The 21,981-nt window shown below is 44.5% G+C and overlaps 2 protein-coding genes across 7 annotated transcripts in view; both read left to right on the plus strand.

Annotated features, from left to right (window-relative positions):
• tep1 (telomerase-associated protein 1) overlaps positions 1 to 10,142 on the plus strand; it is a 149,643-nt gene extending 139,501 nt beyond the window's left edge. The window contains exons 25-28 of the mRNA XM_084313418.1: positions 682 to 799; positions 3,520 to 3,602; positions 7,732 to 7,836; positions 8,194 to 10,142. Coding sequence (XP_084169544.1) covers positions 682 to 799; positions 3,520 to 3,602; positions 7,732 to 7,836; positions 8,194 to 8,313 — 426 coding nt within the window. The 3' untranslated portion in view covers positions 8,314 to 10,142. The remainder of the gene's footprint in view (positions 1 to 681; positions 800 to 3,519; positions 3,603 to 7,731; positions 7,837 to 8,193) is intronic.
• The window catches only part of apol1 (apolipoprotein L, 1), a 283,625-nt gene that overhangs the window by 193,093 nt on the left and 68,551 nt on the right, over positions 1 to 21,981 (plus strand). For all 6 annotated transcript variants that reach the window (XM_084313412.1, XM_084313414.1, XM_084313415.1 and 3 more), the window contains exons 11-12: positions 19,038 to 19,109; positions 19,518 to 19,574. In XM_084313412.1, coding sequence (XP_084169538.1) covers positions 19,038 to 19,109; positions 19,518 to 19,574 — 129 coding nt within the window. The remainder of the gene's footprint in view (positions 1 to 19,037; positions 19,110 to 19,517; positions 19,575 to 21,981) is intronic.

The raw sequence follows: 21,981 nt of genomic DNA on the forward strand, positions 1-21,981 counted from the left end.
ACTGCCACGCGACAGAAGGTTAACACGCCGTCGGTTGTGTGATAGTAAAGGGTTAACCTTCTGTCGCGTGGCAGTGAAAGGGTTAACCGGCTGTCATGTGGCAGTGAAAGGGTTGACCCTCTGTGTCTTGTCGCAGTGAAAGGGTTAACCGTTTTGGTAGCACGGCAGTGAAAGGGTTAACACGCCGTCATTGACTCGTCACCATCTCCTGACAGATATTGCGATTGCGATTAAATTTGCGATTATAATTATTATTATTTTTAAGCAGCCCCACAGAGGTTTATTGTAAAATGCGGCTTGAAAATGTTTATTTTTACCTGGGAATCGATACCGGTACCCAACGGTACCATTTTTTCTGTACTTTACTCTCCCTCTCTCTCTGAAGTCTAAACTTCACAACACACAATCTAAAACCCCTTACCTCCCTCTCCCAAACCGATCTTGTATCTCAATGGGACTTCCTGGTTAAATAAATTAAAAAGAAGAAGAAAAAAAAGATTTGCGATTTATTTATTTTTTTGCGATTTGCTAATTGCATCATTCCAAATCGCGATTTCGATTTAAAATCGATTAATCGTTCAGCCCTACTCCTGACGGCGCCACAGTTTGAACTCAGGTCAGAATGTGAGTTGAAAGTGTTGTACGATACAAAGATGGACACCGTCTGCTCTCTCTTTGCAGTTTGCCATGGGCCCCACAACTGAACAGCACATGAACAACAGCTTCTGCTCAATGCCACTGAAACGGGACCGGCCGAAGAGGAAGCCAAGCCAGATAACGGCCATTGCTCTGGACGGAGGTAAAGTAGAGCTCTATATCAGGGGATGGACTGATTGCAGCCATTACTCTGGACGGACGTAAAGTAGAGCTCTATATCAGGGGATGGACTGATGGCAGCCATTACTCTGGACGGAGGTAAAGTAGAGCTCTATTATATCAGGGGATGGACTGATGGCAGCCATTACTCTGGACGGAGGTAAAGTAGAGCTCTATTATATCAGGGGATGGACTGATGGCAGCCATTACTCTGGACGGAGGTAAAGTAGAGCTCTATATCAGGGGATGGACTGATGGCAGCCATTACTCTGGATGGAGGTAAAGTAGAGCTCTATTATATCAGGGGATGGACTGATGGCAGCCATTACTCTGGACCAGTAGCGGCTCGTGGATGCTTCGCCACTAGGGGCGCTATACCAAACATTTTGCAAACATGTACAAGGCACGCATTGGCGAATATTATCACCATTGCCATCGATCAATATCACAGTCAGTCAAATGCAACCACGTTTCCAATAGCCCAACACCAACACATCTCTCTCTCTCTCTCTCTCTCTCTCTCTCTCTCTCTCTCTCTCTCTCTCTCTCTCGCTCTCTCGCTCTCTCTCTCAGATGATGTCAGATCCATTCAATAATAATCACATTTGTATATCTCGTCATTTTAAACAAGTTACCATTCATTGTCTGAGTGGTTATGCCCCACACGCGGCGAAATTAGAGAGAGAGAGAGAGAGAGAGAGAGAGAGAGCGAGAGAGAGAGAGAGCGAGAGAGAGCGAGAGAGAGCGAGAGAGAGAGAGAGAGAGCGAGAGAGAGCGAGAGAGAGAGAGAGAGAGAGAGAGAGAGAGAGAGAGAGAGAGAGAGAGAGAGAGAGAGAGAGAGCGTTAGTTAAGCATTAGCTGAGTGGCTAACAGCAGCTAAAGTTAGCTGAGTTGGCTAAGAGAGAGAGAGAGAGAGAGAATTAACTCACTTTGTTTAATTGAAACGTGGTCCAAAAAGTGTATGTCCACTGACTGTCCCCCAGACTGTTGTCGATGTATATCCATTCCACTCACTGCCCACTGTCCAGACTCCAGACTGAATCACAAGTTCACAACACACAGCTTCGAACATGTTGCAAACTGTGGCTAAGGAAAAAACTGGCATCGCCGCGTCGGCCAATCAGAGAGCGTCTCCGCGAAATGCGGCTATGGAAATTCTAGACGGAAATTCTAAACGCTTGACTAGACCACTTCAAATCGCGCCCGGATTCCAACATAATACTCATATTTCAACGCACAACGCGTTACGCACTGATTGGCTGTGACGGATACAGCGATCGAACAGTGACGCGCACTCAGAGCGCTATCGCGTCTAGCCCGGGCGAGAAATACAAACAAATAAAAAAATTAAAAAAAGTGAGTCACTTCCTGTTCCTGAAAACGAGTATTTTTTTATTTTATATAGTAACGTTATATTGTGCATTGGAAACACAAACATACTTAAAATGAGTAAATATTATTCATTTTAAACATGTTTATATTATTTATAGGGCTATAAAACAAAAAACAAAAAGATACTTTTTCTTGTTCTACTCTCATATAACCAGGGGCCTGAAGGGGGGGGCGGCGCCCGTGCGCCCCTAGTGGCAGAGCCGCCACTGCTCTGGACGGAGGTAAAGTAGAGCTCTATTATATCAGGGGATGGACTGATGGCAGCCATTACTCTGGACGGAGGTAAGGTAGAGCTCTATATCAAGGGATGAACTGATGGCATCCATTACTCTGGACGGAGGTAAAGTAGAGCTCTATATCAGGGGATGGACTGATGGCAGCCATTACTCTGGACGGAGGTAAAGTAGAGCTCTATATCAGGGGATGGACTGATGGCAGCCATTACTCTGGATGGAGGTAAAGTAGAGCTCTATATCAGGGGATGGACTGATGGCAGCAAGGCAGAAGGAACAGAGCGGGACTTAGGAGCATCTGGAGGGTGTAAACAGTTTGGGAGTTTCAATAGACCTCTCACAGGGGACACGTTCTGGCTTCTCCCAAGTCTCAGCTGTAGGAATATGAATGGACTATTAATAGATCTCTCTTTGCTTCATAGAATAGAATAGAATAGAAGTACTTTATTGTAGTATCCCCACCATGTTGTCATTGTGAAAGTCCATGTTCTGTGTTTGTCCATGTACTGTGTTTGTCCATGTTCTGTGTTTGTCCATGTACTGTGTTTGTCCATGTACTGTGTTTGTCCATGTTCTGTGTTTGTCCATGTTCTGTGTTTGTCCATGTTCTGTGTTTGTCCATGTACTGTGTTTGTCCATGTACTGTAATGCAATGTCTGTAAAGTGTTTTGAGATACCATATATAAGGCGCTATATAAAATAAATGTATTATTATTATTATTATTATTATTATTATTATTCAATGGCAGTTATACAGTTTGAAAAAATAAATAACGCACATCCTCCGTTCCTTGGTGCTGAGCCAAACTGTAAAAACAGTAGTACATGAAACAAAGCGGGGCTCGCAACTCACTTTTGATGCTCTTGAAAAAGACCGGAAGGGTCGAAACGTTGTATCTGCTGCTATTATTTGTCACAATTAAAACACCTTGGAGCATCAAAAGTGAGTTGCGAGCCCCGCTTTGTTTCACAGTTATACAGTCTCCCTCTGTCTTTGAATTCGAATTGTCTCTACTATCAGTGGTTACGCGCTCGCTGTTGTTCAGCCCCTGAAGGTGTCGTGTGTCCCCCTCTGCAGAGCTGCTGGTGTGTGGAGACATCCAGGGCAACATGTGGTTCAACCAGTCGTCTGATCTGTCCTCCTGGAGCAACAGGAAACCCGTAAGTGACCTTTGACCTTTCCATCTGCCGACTTGTTACCGGATTTCAAATACCTGGATCTGGTTTCGGGGGGGGGGGGGGGGGGGGGGGGGGGGTTGAGTGGCAGCCTCTGGGGCGGCACCTCGCACGGTCGCCTCCGCCGTCGGTGTGTGAGTGTCTGAGTGAGCGGGTAAAATGTGAGGAACAAAATTGTGAAGCGCTTTGGATAAAAGCTCTTATATAAAATGCGCCATTTACCACTCTCCCCTCCGTAAACAGCAAGTGTTGCTTATGAGCAATGCCCTTGCTCAATGGCACATCGGCGGTGGTGTTCTGAGGGAAGGAGGGGTGTTGTAACTTTAAACATCACATTGAAGCCCTAACTAAGAAACTGAAATTTACTCTTGGCTTCCTTTACAAACTTAAAGGTTGTTTTTCAACTTCTTCTCGTAAAAGGTTGGTCTCGGGCTTATTCCTGTCCCAGCTTGACTACGGTGACACTGTCTATAGATTTGCCTGTCCCACTGTTTTGGCCAAACTTGACCCACTCTACCACACTGAGATATATATCAAACGCACCCTATAGGACTCATCATTGCACACTGTATAGCCTAACTGGATGGTCCTCACTTACTATGCGCAGGATGCAGCACTGGCTTATTTTATTGTATAAAGCCATTTTAGGCATTTTAGGTATATATGTGCCAGATCTTTACCAGTTTGCGACTCTTACAACCTCAGATCCAGTGCCTGGATACGGTTCCAGGTACCTGCTGTGCGGACTGAGTCTGGAAAAGGGAGTCTTTTTTATTTTAGTCCTTGGTCTTGGAATGACCTTCAGTCAAGCCTCAACCTGATGGCACTTGTTCCTTTAGCCATTTAAAAAAGAAAATGTATACTATTTATTTTTGGGGTTTCTGTATTTTTCACCCATCCCAATTTTTTGTCGTTATGCCAATTCCCTTCCTGGTCGTTGCGCGCATTTCCCCACCGTCGGCCTGGGGAGGGTGTAGAACTACCACATGCCTCCTCCGATACATGTGGAGTCACCAGCCGCTTCTTTTCACCTGGCAGCGAGGAGTTTCACTGGGGGAACGTAACGCGTGCAGAGGTTCACGGCTTCACGCTATTTCCCCCAGATCCCCTCCCTGCTGAACAGGCGCCCCGACCGACCGCGTGTATCCTTTCCGCAACAGACTTCGGTTTCCGGGTTCCTCTGATTGGCCGCGACCCCCACGTGACCCGCCCCCCTATCCAGCGCTGCCGCTGCCCGCTGCTGTGTTGGCGCTCGCCTGTGTGTTGACGCGCTCGCGGCAGAGCGTGGACTTGACTTAGAGTGTGGACTTGACTTTCCCTTTCACATCGCGTGCTCTTGTGCAGTCATCTAATAATATTGTCGCTTTTGTCAAGAATCACTTTTCACATCAAGTAAGTGCTTGTATTTTATAATATTGTCACGTGTCGCGCTTGTCAAGAATCACTTTTCACATCAAGTAAGTAGAGGCGGTAGAGGTTGGCGTCAGTGTAAGTTAGTGTTGTGTTCAATCATAGTTAAAGACGGTAGAGGTTGGCGTCAGTGTAAGTTAGTGTTGTGTTCATTCATAGTTAAAGACAGTAGAGGTTGGCGTCACGGTCTGTGTAAGTTAGTGTTGTGTTCATTCATAGTTAAAGACAGTAGAGGTTGAGTTTTTTTTTTAACAAATGTTTTTTATTTTCCCTTTTTTTACATGAAACAAGATACAGTAACAGTAATAATCAACGATGAATCACAGGACAATAACAGAAATAATAATAACAATAATGACAGTCCAGTAATTACCGTACTTTTCGGACTATAAGCCGTGGCTTTTCCCCCCATTTTTCTACCCTGCGGCTTATATAACGGTGCGGCTTATATGTGACTCGACGTGACCAAACCCGAAAATGTTAAAATCTAAATATTGCTTTTTTGACTGCATTGAAATGTTATTTATCTGTTCCCTTATTTGCTAAACTTAATACAACTTGTAAATGAGTTAATTCTTGTTATTTGTCCGACAGTATTGTGTCCCAATGCTAATTACATATGGTAATTAAACATTAAAACACCTGCGGCTTATAGTCCAGTGCGGCTTATATATGTACACATCATTCAATTTAGCTGCTGCGGCTTATATTCAGGTGCGGCTTATAGTGCGAAAAGTACGGTAAATCAGAATGAAATAAACAACACACTGCAGCACCCACTCTCCACACTTTAGATCACCTAAACACACTTTATATTGATTGGTAAAGGATTTGCACTACAACTCGTACACCTTACTGTAAATTGTACCTCATCCCATTTCTGCTTTGCACTATAGCGTATTGTATATTAGTACATTGCATAGTATATTGTATGGTAACTCAGTTACTTCTATTCTGCATCGAACATTGTACATATGTCTATACTGAACACTGTGACCTCTATTTTTACTTCTATTTTACATGCTATACTATTTTATTTCATACTTATCTTGTCTAGCACAGTCTCTAACAGTAACAGTAAGAAGCATTTTGTATAAAAGTATTCTGTACTTCTGTATGACAACAATGTATGCCTTTCAAATGTTAAATGATTAAATGATACACACTGAAATCTACGCTCTCTCATCCTGCTTTCCACAACTCCTATACTTCCTGAGTGACGCGCCCAACACTGCTTAATGGTTGTTTAAATATTTTACATGTTTTGATGTGGTGCATAAGCAGCATATTAAGATGACTGCGTTTCTTGAACAGCTGATAACTGCATAAGCAGCACATTAAGATGACTGCGTTTCTGGACTCAGAAGATGACGCGACAATATTATTAAACAAGAGAGCTCTGTCATTGAAGTGGGAAAAGTGATTCTTGACTCAAGATGACTGCACAAGAGCATGCGATGTGAAAAGCGACAATATTCGCGATGTGGAAAGCGACAATATTATTAAACAGCAGCGAGCAAAGCGGCATACCCCTTCCTGACAGGCAGCGACGCGAGCGAGCGTGATTGCGAAAATTATTAAAATGTATTTGTTTCAATCAGACTATACTGACCTGCCGCGAGCGGCAGCGAACTGAGCGGCGATGTCGTTCCCCCCTCAAATATTCGCTCGCTGTGTCTCTAGTTGAGCGATTATACGGCAGAGTCCCGCCCCTAAACACTTTTTATTGGTCAAGAATTGCAGGCTGGGGCGCCCCAGTGGCGAACCACATAGCGCGCTCAGCCGCGACACGGCCGACCCGGGTTCGACTCCCGAACCCGTCGTTATTTGCCGAATGTCTTCCCTCCACTCTGTCTCCCATTCCTCCTCTGTCTCTCTCTACTGGACTGCCCAGTAGCAATAAAGCGATAAAACACCAAAAATAAAATCTTAAAAAAAAAAAAAAATTGCAGGCTGCTTTGCCCCCGTTAACACACACACAGACACACTCGGACACGCGCCGCCTCATATCAGGACAGTGTCGCGCGCGATTTCGTCTCCAGTTCGCTCGCTCGCTGCCTGTCAGGAACCGGTGTCAGGAAGCGAGCGTCAAATTGAAAGCGGCAGTCAAGTCCATGCCGCGCGCGCGTCAACACACAGGCGAGCGTCAACACAGCAGCGGGCAGCGGCAGCGCTGGATAGGGGGGCGGGTCACGTGGGGGTCGCGGCCAATCAGAGGAACCCGGAAACCGAAGTCCGTTGCGGAAAGGATACACGCCGACCGACCAGTAGGAGTCACAGTTTACAACAACCAGGACACACACCCCCCACCGGCTTCCCACCGCTAACACTGCAATTGTGTTAGTAGGGACAACTGACCAAGCCGGAGGTACCGCTGACAGCTGGATTCCATCCCAGAGTCTCTGCGGTGGTAGTCGGGTGCTTAGTCCACTGCGCTACCCTGCCGCGCCCTCCTTTAGCCAGTTTTTAAATGGAAGTTATCTGAGGTCCTTACCACCAGCTGCTCATGTAGTAATAAGTAACGTACCTTGGTTTTTTATTGTTCCAAATGTGCACAATGTAGTGATCGCTTTTTGTTGTGTTGTTCTCTGTGTTTTATATGTTTTTGTTGTGTTTACCATTGTGGAAACGTTGCTGCTTTCTTGGCCAGGTCAGCATTGTAAATGAGATTTTGAGAAAATTGTTATTGGTGTTCGCTCCGCAGGCTCACAGTGACAGGATCAGCGTGCTGAGAGTCACCGGCACCACCATCGTCTCTGGGTCCCACGACCGGACGCTCAAGATGTGGGACAGGACCACCAAGAGACAGGTACAATCACCACACACACACACACACACACACACACACACACACATACACACACACACACACACACACACACACACACACACACACATACACATACATACACACATACACACACACATACACACGCACACATTTACATACACACACATACATACACATACACACACATACATACACACACACATACACACACATTCTACCATGAATCAGCTCAGGGAACAAACTGATTTCCTCTCACCTCCTTTCTCTCTCTCCCCCTCTCCCTCCCTCTCTCTCTCTCTCTCTCCCTCTCTCTCTCTCTCTCCCTCTCCCTCTCCCTCTCCCTCTCCCTCTCCCTCTCCCTCTTCCTCTCTCTAGGTGGGCATGTTTGTGTGTGATGGTCCTGTGCTGGTTCTAGAGGTGGACCCACTCAGATGCAGCGAGCTGGTTTGTGGCGACGGCCTGGGACGACTCTACCGCCTCTCCTGGAGCGAGTAACACCACAGTTCAGACACCTGGGACTCTTACCGCCTCTCCTGGAGCGAGTGACACCACAGTTACTGTCCACCAGTGTTGTAGTCAAGTCACTAAATGTTGAGGTCGAGTCTCGAGTCTCGAGTCCCCAGTGTCCGAGTCACCAAAGAAGAGCCTGAGTCGAGTCCCCATTACCCTAGTCCGAGTCAGTTGAGTCTGAGCTGACATACAAATAAAAAAAGGTCTACATTAAACATAAATGACACAGCGGTCACCGTTTCAAAGGGAGTTTATTTACTTTGTGACACAATAGCCAAACAAATGCACTAGCCATCACTATCTTATGCCAAATGATTAGGGCCTATTACAAAAATGTTTTTAAATAAATAACTATTTATCAATTAACAAGTCCGAGTCCTCGTCTGCACCTTCTGAGATCGAATGCAGTCAATACTCGAGTCCAAGTCCGAGTCATCAGTGCTCAAGTCCATGTCGAGTCACGAGTCCTGAAAATCAGTCCAGGACTCGAGTCCTACAACACTGGTGTCCACGTACCATTACAAACAGGCGAGGGACATAATACATACTGTACATGCAGTTAGATGTTAAGAAACCTGTCACTAGTGTACCAAGTGGGTCCATCATTGATGACCAGTTGAAACAGGAGTCTCCAAAACACACAGCATCTTGCTTGTTGCATTGTTTAACAAGATGGTATGTCAATGTAAAGTTACCCAAATGATATAGTCGTGAATGTTGTGGAAATATGACTAATCCTCCTGGATATCAACAGAACCCAACCGTTTCAGATCTAGTTCCTGAAAAGATTGCATTATTCATTCAAACCTTTATTTATTCTCGAAAAGGACAATTGAGGTCACCCTCATTTTCAATGTCGTCGAGACTTTACAGACATTTCAATGCATAAATTGTTTACAATATAATAATAATAAATAACAACTCTATCTATATAGCACCTTTCACACATGGACCGCAGCCCAAAGTGCTTTCACGGCAAATAGTATAAAATTAACATAGGCATAAAATAAGCATACAGTTGACAGAATAAAATCAATGCATAAATTGCAGACATAAGAATAGGTATAAAATACAATAAAAGTAGTGCAACGTAAAATGTGCAGACATAAGAATAGGTATAAAATACAATAAAAGTAGTGCAACGTAAAATGTGCAGACATAAGAATAGGCATAAAGGCATAAATCAGTCTGTCTGTCAGTTGTCGGTAGTTGTAAAGGATATAAGCAAACTAGTCCGATCTAGTTTGCTACCATTTTGTTAATTTTAGTGGTTCAAAAACATCCACAGCAAATGTAACAATCACCTGCTAGCACAGTTAGCCAATGTTAATCTCCCATAGCAACCCATCACACTGGTCCCATTAGTTTGTTTACATTTTGTACTGGTTCTTTAATACTTTTTTCTTTAATGTGCCTAAATCCATGCAGTGATTTTATTTCAGTCTTGCAGTACCTTATCATAATCCTAGCTAACTATAATCATGGTTATAATACACTACTCAGGAATGTTTCAGGTGTATTTATGGGTGCCTTAAAAATCTAAACTTGCTTAGATTATCTGTTATAGTTAAACGCTATATTGTTAGAATGAAAATCAGTGATGTGGGAATATAAATACACTTTGATTATGAATGTGTGCAAGGCTTTTGTTTACCATATTATGCATAACAGTTTATTATGTTATATTTAGGTTTTAATTACATTATATTGTGTTGTCTTTTGTATGTAAAGGAAGAAAATCAGTAATGTTGGAACACAATGCACTTTGATTATGAATGCCTTGGGTCCTTTTGTTTTGACAATAAATAATGGCAATGGTGTACATTCGTTATTTTATTTTGTATTTCATAAATAATATCAGTTTCCACAAATTATGTGAGTTTGGGTACAACACTGTACCTGGAGAAACAATGTTATTCCCCAAAACGTCAAAGCCAGACATGTAGACACAGCTTATCACTTAATGGCTTAATGATTTACCTGCCAGTATTTACCTGCTGCTGTATATGTGCAAGTGTGCAATAAACCAGGTATAAATCCACAGTTTACCACATCTGAGATTGCATGAGGATTATACAAGTTTACATATTAGTAGACATGTATCCCAGACATGTAGTCATTTGATGTTAGGCAAATCATTTTCGTAGTTTCCTCTTGCTTATCCACCCCCCTACTATCTCTTCCGGCATGGCACAACTGCATGCACTGAAATGGAACATCTTTGGAACTTTGATAAATACTTATATGACTGAAAATGAAACAATTCAAATTCAATGATTGTGTCCCTGGCTGTGAGGCATAATTGGGCCGACAGGAGGTAGAGCAGTCGTTTGGTAATCCAATCCAGAGGTTCACGGTTCGATTCCCGCTCCTCACGGGCAGCGTGTCGAAGTGTCCTTGAGCAAGACACTTAACCCCTAGTTGCTCTCGGTGAGCAGGTCGGCACCTTTCATGGTCCCCTGATAAGTGATGGGGGACCCTGATGTAAACAAGACAAACGTCTTTCTCTGGTCTGCATCGCCTTCAATGTTTGCATTTGATATATTGATTTGTACACCCACACAACAAGCCTGTTCGCGTCTAGTTTTTACCCAAGCGGTGCATGCGTTTTGAATCTGATTGGCCACTGATGTTTCTGGTCATGTGACATGTGCGCCCAATCGCGTGACGCGCCCATTTCCGGCTCTAACAGCCTGCAAACTACCTAACGCCTAGTTTATCACTGGTTAAGCTTAGGCGACTCTTTCGAAGTTGGTTACGGTTAGAGTTTGGAATCAGGGCTGGCGTTCTATCGCCCCCTGCTCTAAGACAAACTCTAACCTTAACCAACTTCGAAAGAGTGCCTAAGCTTAACCGGCGAAAAAACTTGATGTCACACGATTGGCGCGACCAGAAATGTCAGTGGCCAATCAGAGCGCAAAACGCGAACGCGGAAGCATAAATGCGTTAGGATTCGAATAGACGCGGCCAGTATGTAAACCAGACAGCATTGTGGGTAATCGAGGGGCGCAGTTGTTGTAAGTTAAGTAAGGGATAATGTATAGCTACGAGGTCATTGTCGCAAAATAATTGACAGAGGTGTTCTAAACGCAGTGAAGGTCAATTATTTTGCGACAATGACCGAGTATAGCTATACATTATCCCGCTTATTACATGGCTAACTTACTAACAATATACCTAATTCATTTTACACCATCGAAAAGACGAGATCAAATGCAGACGCAGTTCTGTGGCTGCTCCTCTGCCATCGCCGGCAGGTGTGGACTTGATTCACCTGATGTAGTGCAGCTGTGCGAGATAAAGCTGGGAACGAGGTTATAGCTTTCGTGACTGCGATCAAAATGCTTGATTGTGATTGGTCAATAGCGCTCTGTTGCCCCTAACAGCGGTCATTATTGCCCGTTGCCCATAGCAGCGGTCAGTTAACTTATCGCGAAATAATTGACCGCTGCTAGGGGTAACGGAGCGCTATTGACCAATCACAATCAGGCATTTTGGCGAATGTTAAAACGCCATGTAATAATATAAGTTAATACGTAGGTTAGTTTAACTTGTGATCTCTCAGTAATTCCAGTCTAACCTTTTAGATACGTCAAGATGCTTCCCTATATTTAGAACAGGACGCACCATGACTCAGACTTCTAAGCTCCCCATTGGGGTAGACGGTAGTGACTAGTAAGAGCGTTCACTGAAACCGCAAGACTCTACTTCTGTGTGTCTCGCTGTGACCAGTGGGGAACATGTCTTCCCCGGGTTCTATGTTCCCAGTTTTTTTTATTTTATTTTTTTAAAAGGGTTCTATGTTCCCCCATCCGCAAAAGGGTTCTATGTTCCCCGGGTCCTATGTTCCCCCTATGTTTCCCATGTTCCAAAAGGGTTCTATATTCCCCGGGTCCTATGTTCCCCATATGTTTCCCCGGAGCGATAAAGGCTCGCCCCAGGCTGCCACAGCAGTGGATTTCAAAGATAGCCACTTTTATAGATAATTCATTTGTATCGCAAAGGAGTCACGGATCTAGTCGGGCCACGTAGCATTATGTCGACAAAAATCAAATACAATAAACAAGTGTAAAATATTCTTTAAACAAAGTTTAGCCTATTAAATCATTTTATAAGCGTTAGTTTATGCCACTTTTATAGATAATTCATTTGTATCGCAACGGAGTCACGGATCTAGTCGGGCCATGTAGCATTATGTCGACAAAAATCAAATACAATAAACAAGTTAAAATAAAGAATTTTAAACGAAGTTTAGCCTATTAAATCATTTTATAAGCATTAGTTTATTTGCGGTCTGTGTGAGAAGCATCCATCTGCAGAACGTCAGCCCAGCCCTCTCTGTCCCCACGCTGTCAGGCCGTCACAGGCCCGCTCAGCAGCGCCACCCACCCAATGGCTATATTGGAGTATTGCACTGTGCGGGATTGATTGATTGATTGATTGAAAAGTTTATTAACAGATTGCAGAATGGGTACAGTACAGTGCAGCTCAATACACACAATTGTTAAGGGGATGCAGACCAGAGAAAGACTTTGTCTTGTTTACATCACCGACTTCCTGTCCAACAGGTCTCAGTGGGTGAGGCTGGGGAAGAGCATTTCCAGCTCTAGGTCCACCAGCACCGGTTCCCCGCAGGGCTGCGTGTATGCTTTTACCAACGCGCTCGTGTTTCCGGGTTCCCGTTTTGCGCTCTGCTTGGCCACTGACCTATGCTATTACGCCCCCCTTTACGCTCTCGCCTGAGACGCGCTGTGAAGCACCAGCGGGGCGAGGTGGTGGTTTCTCCCCGCCTCCGTGCGCCTTGCTGCCGCCGGCTTGTCTCACATGACTCGGTCCAGCTCCAGCAGCAGCGGCCGTCTACCGCCTGCGGTATCCTCCCTCCAGGCCCCCGAGGCGACTCGTTCTTATTATTATCCCCCATTGTTCAGGTCGACATAGTCGGACAAACACGTAGGCGTGCATTCTCGTGGGAAAACCCGAAACAACATTTAATAAAGACTAGTGTTAGTTGTGTTTCCCCATCTACCGTCAACATAAAACCATCCACCACCCGTTGGAGGAGTAGTGGGGGAGAAGAAGAGGAATATTTTTAAATAGCAAGAATTATCGACTGGCAACTCTGTGCTCGTCAGACCTGCAGCTGCTGGTACTGTATGGAGAGAGAGGTGGGGGGTCTCATCTCCATGTACAGTAGCCGAACCTAAGAAGACAGACAACAACAGACAGACAGCTCAGTGATTGAAACCTACGTGTTTGTGCGACCATGTCGCCCATCCCTCCATCCTTCTCTCCTCTTCTTCTGCTCTCCTCTCTTCCTCACAGGGCAATCTTGGTGTTGCGGAAGCTGGAGTTGTCCCTGAAGAGACACACACCGTTAGAAGTAGAACAGAATATTGTACAGAAAAAAATCTTTGAACTTTTATAAACCAACAATAAGAGAGAGAGACAAGAGAGAAGCAAGAGAGACGTGAGACAAGAGAGAGAGAGACAAGACAAGAGAGAGAGACAAAAGAAAGAGACAAGAGAGAGACAAGAGAGAGAGACGGACAGATGGAGATCTTACTAGAAGATATTCATTCATTCATTCCCTCCGCCGTCGTAGGTGTGTGCATTGGTGCAGTCCTAATATGGGAACTGGTAACACGCCACGTGCACGCGCGGGTACGTGCATGCGCACATAACTGATTTATACACACACGCACGCACACACACACACAAGCGCATATACGCAAGTGCAATCTTTCTATCATACAAGCTCTTCTTGCTCTCTATTTGTGTGAATGTGCGCGTGGAAAGCTGGCGCGCAGCACAGACGCTTGATTCAATATCATAAGCAGGTAGACCCCCATCACGAATTCCGAGCCACATTATTATTCACCTCCACTGCCTGTGTCACACAGAATGAAGGGGGAGATGCATTCAGATAGCCAACACCCAGACACTTAGTCTACCTGCGCTTTTTGTTATGTAAAACGGTGGCCGGGTACTAGCAGTGGTGCGTTATTGAAATCATCTGGGGTGACACGCACCACGCTCCCGCGAATGCGCATTTAATGTCCCCTCGCTTGGGCACAGACTAAAGACCGTGCCTAATTGCCTCTACGAATGGAATGTAACACGTCTTCACAACAAGTTAGGTGTGAATGTGTCTGAGAACGTATTTAACACACCTGACGACCGGGGCTATTGATATAATAGACAGTCTCCTCCCCACCGCATGTATATATTCCCTCCCCGCCGTATGTATATTTCCCTCCCACCCACCCACCCCCTCCTAGTGTACAGTCCCCTCCCCATCATATGTATATACTCTGTCAGGATCTAGGGGTAACAGTACTGTATATTTGAATACCGCCTATGTCACAAATGTATCAGTACTAAATACCTATATGTCCCTATGCCATAAATGTCATGTATGTTGTGTATGTCATAAATGTCTATATGAATTGAAAATGGGGGACCCTGATGGAAACAAGACAAACGTCTTTCTCAGGTCTGCATCCCCTTAACAATTGTATGTATTGAGCCGTACTGTATTGTACCCATTCTGCAATCTGTTAAATAAAGTTTTCATTCATTCATATGCAAATAGCAAGTGAGCTTGCACACCGTGCTACCCCGTCCCATGAACAACGCATGCCTGGGTACTAGTCACAACGAATGGATACAGCGCATTTTTGTGTGCGCGTACACGCGAGTACACATCCGTGCGCGATCGCGCGTACTTCTGCCTCAGTGATCTGGTAACACGGCGTGTAACCGGGTGTGACCGCGACTGCACCACTGAATGGGTAAAATGTGAGGAACAAATTGCAAAGCGCTTTGGATAAAGCTGTTATATAAATGCACCATTTACAATTCCGGCTACTTTATTATTTATGACAACAAATGACCGGTGACGCTACTACAGTAGTAACCTGTGCGGGGCTTGTAAGCGCTGGGCTGTCGTGCTGCAGCTGGATACTATTGAACCTGAGCGCACAGGTGACGGACGCCCCGCCCTGGTGAGCAACACGTCTCGGTGTAGGTGAAGTGGAGAGAAGCTGCTCGGCAGGTCTGAAGGGTGTCTCCTCCTTGTTGTCCTACATGGAAGTAAACACAAGCCAGAGGCGAGGGGCCTATAGGGAAGTATTTGCTAGCAGGGAGGAATTTCACAGTTAATCCATTCGGTTCGCGAGTTGACGCGCTACCGAAACTCCCGTTGAAAAGAGTAGCATAATAACCGAGGCTATACTGTCGACCAAAACTATCGAACTAACTAACTAACATCTGTTTTGTTGATCAAAAGTCAACAACAGCTTAAACAACCGGCGGAATGGTAAGCAGCGAACGAGTCACTACTAGTCCATCGATAAGCAATAATGTCTTTTTTAGCGTTAGAAAAGAAAGTGTTCATGGTGTTGAAGCGTTTGTTTGTCGATGATGGTATTTTCTGCCATTATTACAATTGATTTGTTGTTAGGAAATAGGCATATAGCAGCCTGTATATGTTAGGCTTGGGTATTGAAAATATGAATTCTGCTCTTGACAGGAGCGGTATGATTCCCTCGACTTGGAGTGTGAGGAAGGAGGCGTTGCAGTGAGTGGATCCTGTCTTTTTTTGAGCCGCTTTGTTATTCACAGTTTTGATTGATTGATTGAAAACTTTATTAACAGATTGCAGAATGGGTACAATACAGTACAGCTCAATACACACAATTGTTAAGGGGATGCAGACCAGAGAAAGACTTTCGTCTTGTTTACATCAGGGTCCCCCATTTTCAATTCATCAGGACATATATGACATACAGATAGTCAGTACTGCTACATCTATACATTTATGATGACATACCAGATTTGCAAATACAGTACTGTTTGTGATACAGAAGGAGTCAGGAAAAGGGAGTATATACATTTGACGTAGAAACTGTACATTGGAGGAGGTTGGGTGGGGGGGGTTGGGTACACTGGGATATTGACAACCATACTGGGTAATCTACATTGGAGGTGGTTGGGGGGGGGGGGGCACACTGTATAAACAAGCAAAACTGTACATTGAGGGGGGGGGGGGACACTGTACAAACAAACAAAATTGTACATTGGACTATTGACAACCATACTAGGTAAATGACTGTACATTGGCAAAACTGTACATTGAGGGGGGGGGGGAGACACTGTACAAACAAACAAAATTGTACATTGGACTATTGACAACCATACTAGGTAAATGACTGTACATTGGAGGGGGTTGGGTTAGGATATTTACAGGGGCCAGTGTTGAATTGCAGTCTCCCGTAGGTGTCCCTTGAGAGAGGTTTTGAAAGTGGGTAGTGATCCACATTCCTTTACAGCTTTGGGTAGGGCGTTCCACATTGATGTGGCATAATTGCGAAACGTGTTTAGTCCCTTATTTGAGCCGAATCTGGGTTTAACATGATTTGTGGAGCTCCCTCTGGTGTTGTGATCGTGGTATTCACTGACCTTTGGGAAGTATTTTGACATGTACATGGGTACCATGGTCGTGTAGTGTATCTTGTAGACCAGGCCCATTGCAAGTTGCTGTACTCTGTTGTCTACTCTAAGCCATCCTAGGTTGTCAAAGTGGGCAGGGGTGAGGTGGGTTCTAGGAGTCAGGTCAAGCAGTAGTCTGACCAGTTTGTTTTGAGATGTTTGTAATTTTGTTTTTAGCGCCTTTGAGGTGCTTTGGTACCATGAGGTGCAAGCATAGTCGTAGTACCCCTGAATGAGTGCTCCTGCCAGAGTCTTCAGGGTATTCTTGTTTACCAGAGAGGAGATCCGGTACAAGAATCGAGTTCGTTGGTTGACTTTTTTTATTACATTGGATGCCATTTTGTCACAGGAGAGATTAGCCTCTAGGATGGAACCCAGGTAGGTAATTTCATCTTTCCTTGTGACAATATTGTCACCCACTGTAACTGAGAAGCCGTCGGTCTTGCTGAGTTTGTTATTTGAACCGAAGAGAATGGACTCTGTTTTGCCCATGTGTAATGATAGTTTGTTATCAGCGAGCCAGTCTTCTTTTGAGTACTTCACGTGGTGTTTTGAATTGAGATACTAACGTTACAGTTCGCCTATTAACCTAAATTATAGAAAAGGTAGCTGTCCATCTTAAATTACAGTTTGTTGTTACATTTTAGCTGAACGCTTTTATCCAAAGCGACTTACTAGTTCTGTACAACAAGTCAGCAGGAAGGGTACAACTCTGGCAGATAAGGGTACTGTACAACTATGGCAGCTAAGGGTACTGTACAACTATGGCAGCTAAGGGTACTGTACAACTATGGCAGCTAAGGGTACTGTAGTCTGTACAACTATGGCAGCTAAGGGTACTGTAGTCTGTACAACTATGGCAGCTAAGGGTACTGTAGTCTGTACAACTCTGGCAGCTAAGGGTACTGTACAACTATGGCAGCTAAGGGTACTGTACAACTATGGCAGCTAAGGGTACTGTACAACTATGGCAGCTAAGGGTACTGTAGTCTGTACAACTATGGCAGCTAAGGGTACTGTAGTCTGTACAACTATGGCAGCTAAGGGTACTGTACAACTATGGCAGCTAAGGGTACTGTAGTCTGTACAACTATGGCAGCTAAGGGTACTGTAGTCTGTACAACTATGGCAGCTAAGGGTACTGTACACCTCTGGCAGCTAAGGGTACTGTAGTCTGTACAACTATGGCAGCTAAGGGTACTGTACACCTCTGGCAGCTAAGGGTACTGTAGTCTGTACAACTATGGCAGATAAGGGTACTGTACAACTATGGCAGCTAAGGGTACTGTACAACTATGGCAGCTAAGGGTACTGTACAACTATGGCAGCTAAGGGTACTGTACAACTATGGCAGATAAGGGTACTGTACACCTCTAGCAGATAAGGGTACTGTACAACTATGGCAGATAAGGGTACTGTACAACTATGGCAGATAAGGGTACTGTACAACTATGGCAGATAAGGGTACTGTACAACTATGGCAGATAAGGGTACTGTACAACTATGGCAGATAAGGGTACTGTACAACTATGGCAGATAAGGGTACTGTACACCTCTAGCAGATAAGGGTACTGTACAACTATGGCAGATAAGGGTACTGTACAACTATGGCAGATAAGGGTACTGTACAACTATGGCAGATAAGGGTACTGTACAACTATGGCAGATAAGGGTACTGTACAACTATGGCAGATAAGGGTACTGTACACCTCTAGCAGATAAGGGTACTGTACAACTATGGCAGATAAGGGTACTGTACAACTATGGCAGATAAGGGTACTGTACAACTATGGCAGCTAAGGGTACTGTACAACTATGGCAGCTAAGGGTACTGTACAACTATGGCAGATAAGGGTACTGTACAACTATGGCAGCTAAGGGTACTGTACAACTATGGCAGCTAAGGGTCAGTAACAGTGTTCGTCAGTGTTCAACTTGAGTGCTACAGACTTGAGTGTGTAGTGAGACATATTATCATAGTAGGTAGTAATATAGGCAGGGTAGATTACTTAGTAACAAAGTGCATACTGGTAAAATACAGTAGTACTGTTCGTCTCTTTATGTCTGATATTGATTGAGGAAGTATGTTTTTAGTCGGTTTTCGGTTGTCATGACTGGTGGGGAATTCGTTCCGCCATTGTTGAGCATCTGACAATGGTGTTAATGGTCATCAAAAATCTCGCATACAGTCTCATTTCTCTTCAATTCTCCCCTGGCAGCAAAAGGCGGCAATATTTGGTGGGATGTTCAAAAGATCCTCCAAGTCTGCCGAACCCTCAACCCAAGCACAGGTAATGTGGTGGGCAACTTGCACAAATACAACCATTTCCAGTGTTAAAGATGAGATCTATACACTGTGTGTTTGTGTGTGTATCATAAGATAAGATATTCCTTTATTGATCCCCTTGGGGAAATTCAGGCACCATAGCAGCATGGGGGGGGGGGTACAGGTACATGGTAATAGTAGGAGACATGATACAGGTCATACAATTATAGTACAGTAGAAAAGTAAAAATAAAAATAGGCAGTGTAAAACAAATTAACAATATAATTAACTCTGAGTATGAGCAAGTAGGCGGTGTAAATCAAGGTGCAGATGAGGGTCTGTATGCCCTATCAGTTATATTAGCATACTGTCTCACATTGTGTAGTGTACCCAGGTGTACTCACGTTGGCCCTTTGATGACTGTATTTTACAGGACAACCTGTCGGTGAACAGTGAGCGTTCAAACAGTCTGTCTGAGAACAACAATATGGTGAGTATATGAGGTATGGGCTACAGTATATGAGGGTGAATCAAGGAAATGTATTGTTCCCTCATATATCAATGTTTTGTATTAGGGATGCACTGGATAACCAGACTCTCAACCTGTAATTGAAAAAAGTTGTAATACCCTTGAATAGTAAATGGTGAATCGACTGCATTTATATAGCGCTTTTATCCAAAGCGCTTTACAACTTATGCCTCACATTCACCCATTCACTCTCACATTCACACACTGGCGGCAGAGGCGACCATGCAAGGTGCCAACCTGCTCATCGGGAGCAGTTAGGGGTTAAGTGTCTTGCTCAAGGACACTCCGACACGCTGCTGTGAGGAGCCAGAATCAAACTGGGAACTTACCAGATGACGCTCTACCTCCTGAGCCACTGTCACTCTCCATAATGGGGGGTTAAAAATATTTATTACATGGCGTTTTCACATTCGCCGAAATGCTTGCTTGTGATTGGTCAATAGCGCTCGTCAGAGGTCCGTTATTACTCGTTATTACATGGCGTTTTCACATTCGCCGAAATGCTTGCTTGTGATTGGTCAACAGCCCCCCGACTGCGGTCATTATTTTTCAATAATGACCGCAGATTTTTCAATAATGACCGCAGAGCGCAGCTGTTCGCAATCAAGCCCACTGACACACTGTTTCAGTGCAATTAGACACTGCCGTGCCGGCGATGACAGGGGGCGGAGCGACGAGCGGAGCCAGAACACAGAGGCTGCCCGCGATAATAATAATCACTTTATTTGGGCTGACAGAGCCACAGAACAACTGCGATTTGTCAAATGAATTAGGTATATTGTTAGTAAGTTAGCCATGTAATAAGCGGGATAATGTATAGCGCTGCACTGACAGCGGAGCCAGAGGCTGCCCGCGATAATAATAATCACTTTATTTGGGCTGACAGAGCCACAGAACAACTGCGATTTGTCAAATGAATTAGGTATATTGTTAGTAAGTTAGCCATGTAATAAGCGGGATAATGTATAGCCTACTCGGTCATTGTCGCAAAATAATTGACCTTCACTACGTTTAAAACACCTCGGCGCGGCGCCTCGGTATTTTAAACTCCGTGTCGGTCAATTATTTTGCGACAATGACCTCGTAGCCATCCCTTACATAACGGACCTCTGTGGAACAATAATGACCGCTGTGCGCAGCTGTTCGCAATCAAGGCCACTGACACACACTGCATCAGTGCAGCCAATCAGACACACCTGCTGGCTGCACTGACAGCGGAGTGTGTGTGACGATGACAGCGGAGCCAGAACAGAACTGCGTCTGCATTTGATCTCGTCTTGTCGATGTAAAATGAATTGGGTATATTGTTAGTAAGTTAGCCATGTAATAAGCGGGATAATGTTTCAAGTTTCAAGTTTCAAGTTTCTTTAATAGTTGTCATACAGAAGTACAGAATACTTTCATACAAAATGCTTCTTACTGTTACGCTCCAGAGACTGTGCTAGACAAGATAGTATCAAATAACATAGTATAGCATGTAATTTTAGAAGAAGAAAATGAGGTCACAGTGTTCGGTATAGACATATGTACAATGTTCTGAGTTACCATATAATATACAATACTATGCAGTGTACTAATGTACAGTACTATATAGTGCAAAGCAGAAATGGGATGAGGTACAATTTAGGTACAATTTACAGTAAGGTGTACGAGTTGTAGTGCAATCCTTCATCAATAAATATAAAGTGTGGGGAGTGGGTGCTACAGTGTGTTTGTTTAAAGTGGGTGTGTGCTATAAAGTGTGTGGAGTGGGTGCTACAGTGTGTTTGTTTAAAGTGAGTGTGTGCGTGTGGATGTGTGTGCTATGTGCGTTTGGTGGTTGTTGTTGTGTAGTGTTCATTCATTGTTCGTTTAGCAGCCTGATGGCCTGGGGATAGAAGCTTCTTCTGAGTCTTTCTGTGCTCGCCTTGAGACTCCGGTATCGCTTGCCTGACCGCAGCAGTTCAAAGAGGCAGTTGTTCGGGTGACTGGAGTCTTTAATGATTCTCTTCGCCTTGCCCTTGCAACGCTTGTTGTAAATGTTCTGGAGGGTGGGGAGCCCCCCTCCAATTGTGCGTTCGGCTGAACGTGTCACTCTTTGTAGTCTGCTTCGGTCTTGTGCAGTGCTATTCCCAAACCAGGAGGTGATGTTGCCGGTCAAGATGCTCTCTATTGTACATGAGTAGAAGTTCTTAAGGATCTTCTGACTGACTTGGAACTTCCTTAGGCGCCTGAGGAAGTAGAGGCGTTGTCGTGCCTTCTTCACAACACTGTCAATGTGTGTGGTCCATGTCAAATCCTCGGATATGTAGGCTCCGAGGTACTTAAAGCTGTTGGGATAATGTATAGCTATACTCGATCATTGTCGCAAAATAATTTACCTTCACTG

This window comes from Notolepis coatsorum (assembly GCF_963971535.1).
Source record: "Notolepis coatsorum genome assembly, chromosome: 4".
In the NCBI taxonomy this organism is placed as follows: Eukaryota; Metazoa; Chordata; class Actinopteri; order Aulopiformes; family Paralepididae; genus Notolepis; species Notolepis coatsorum.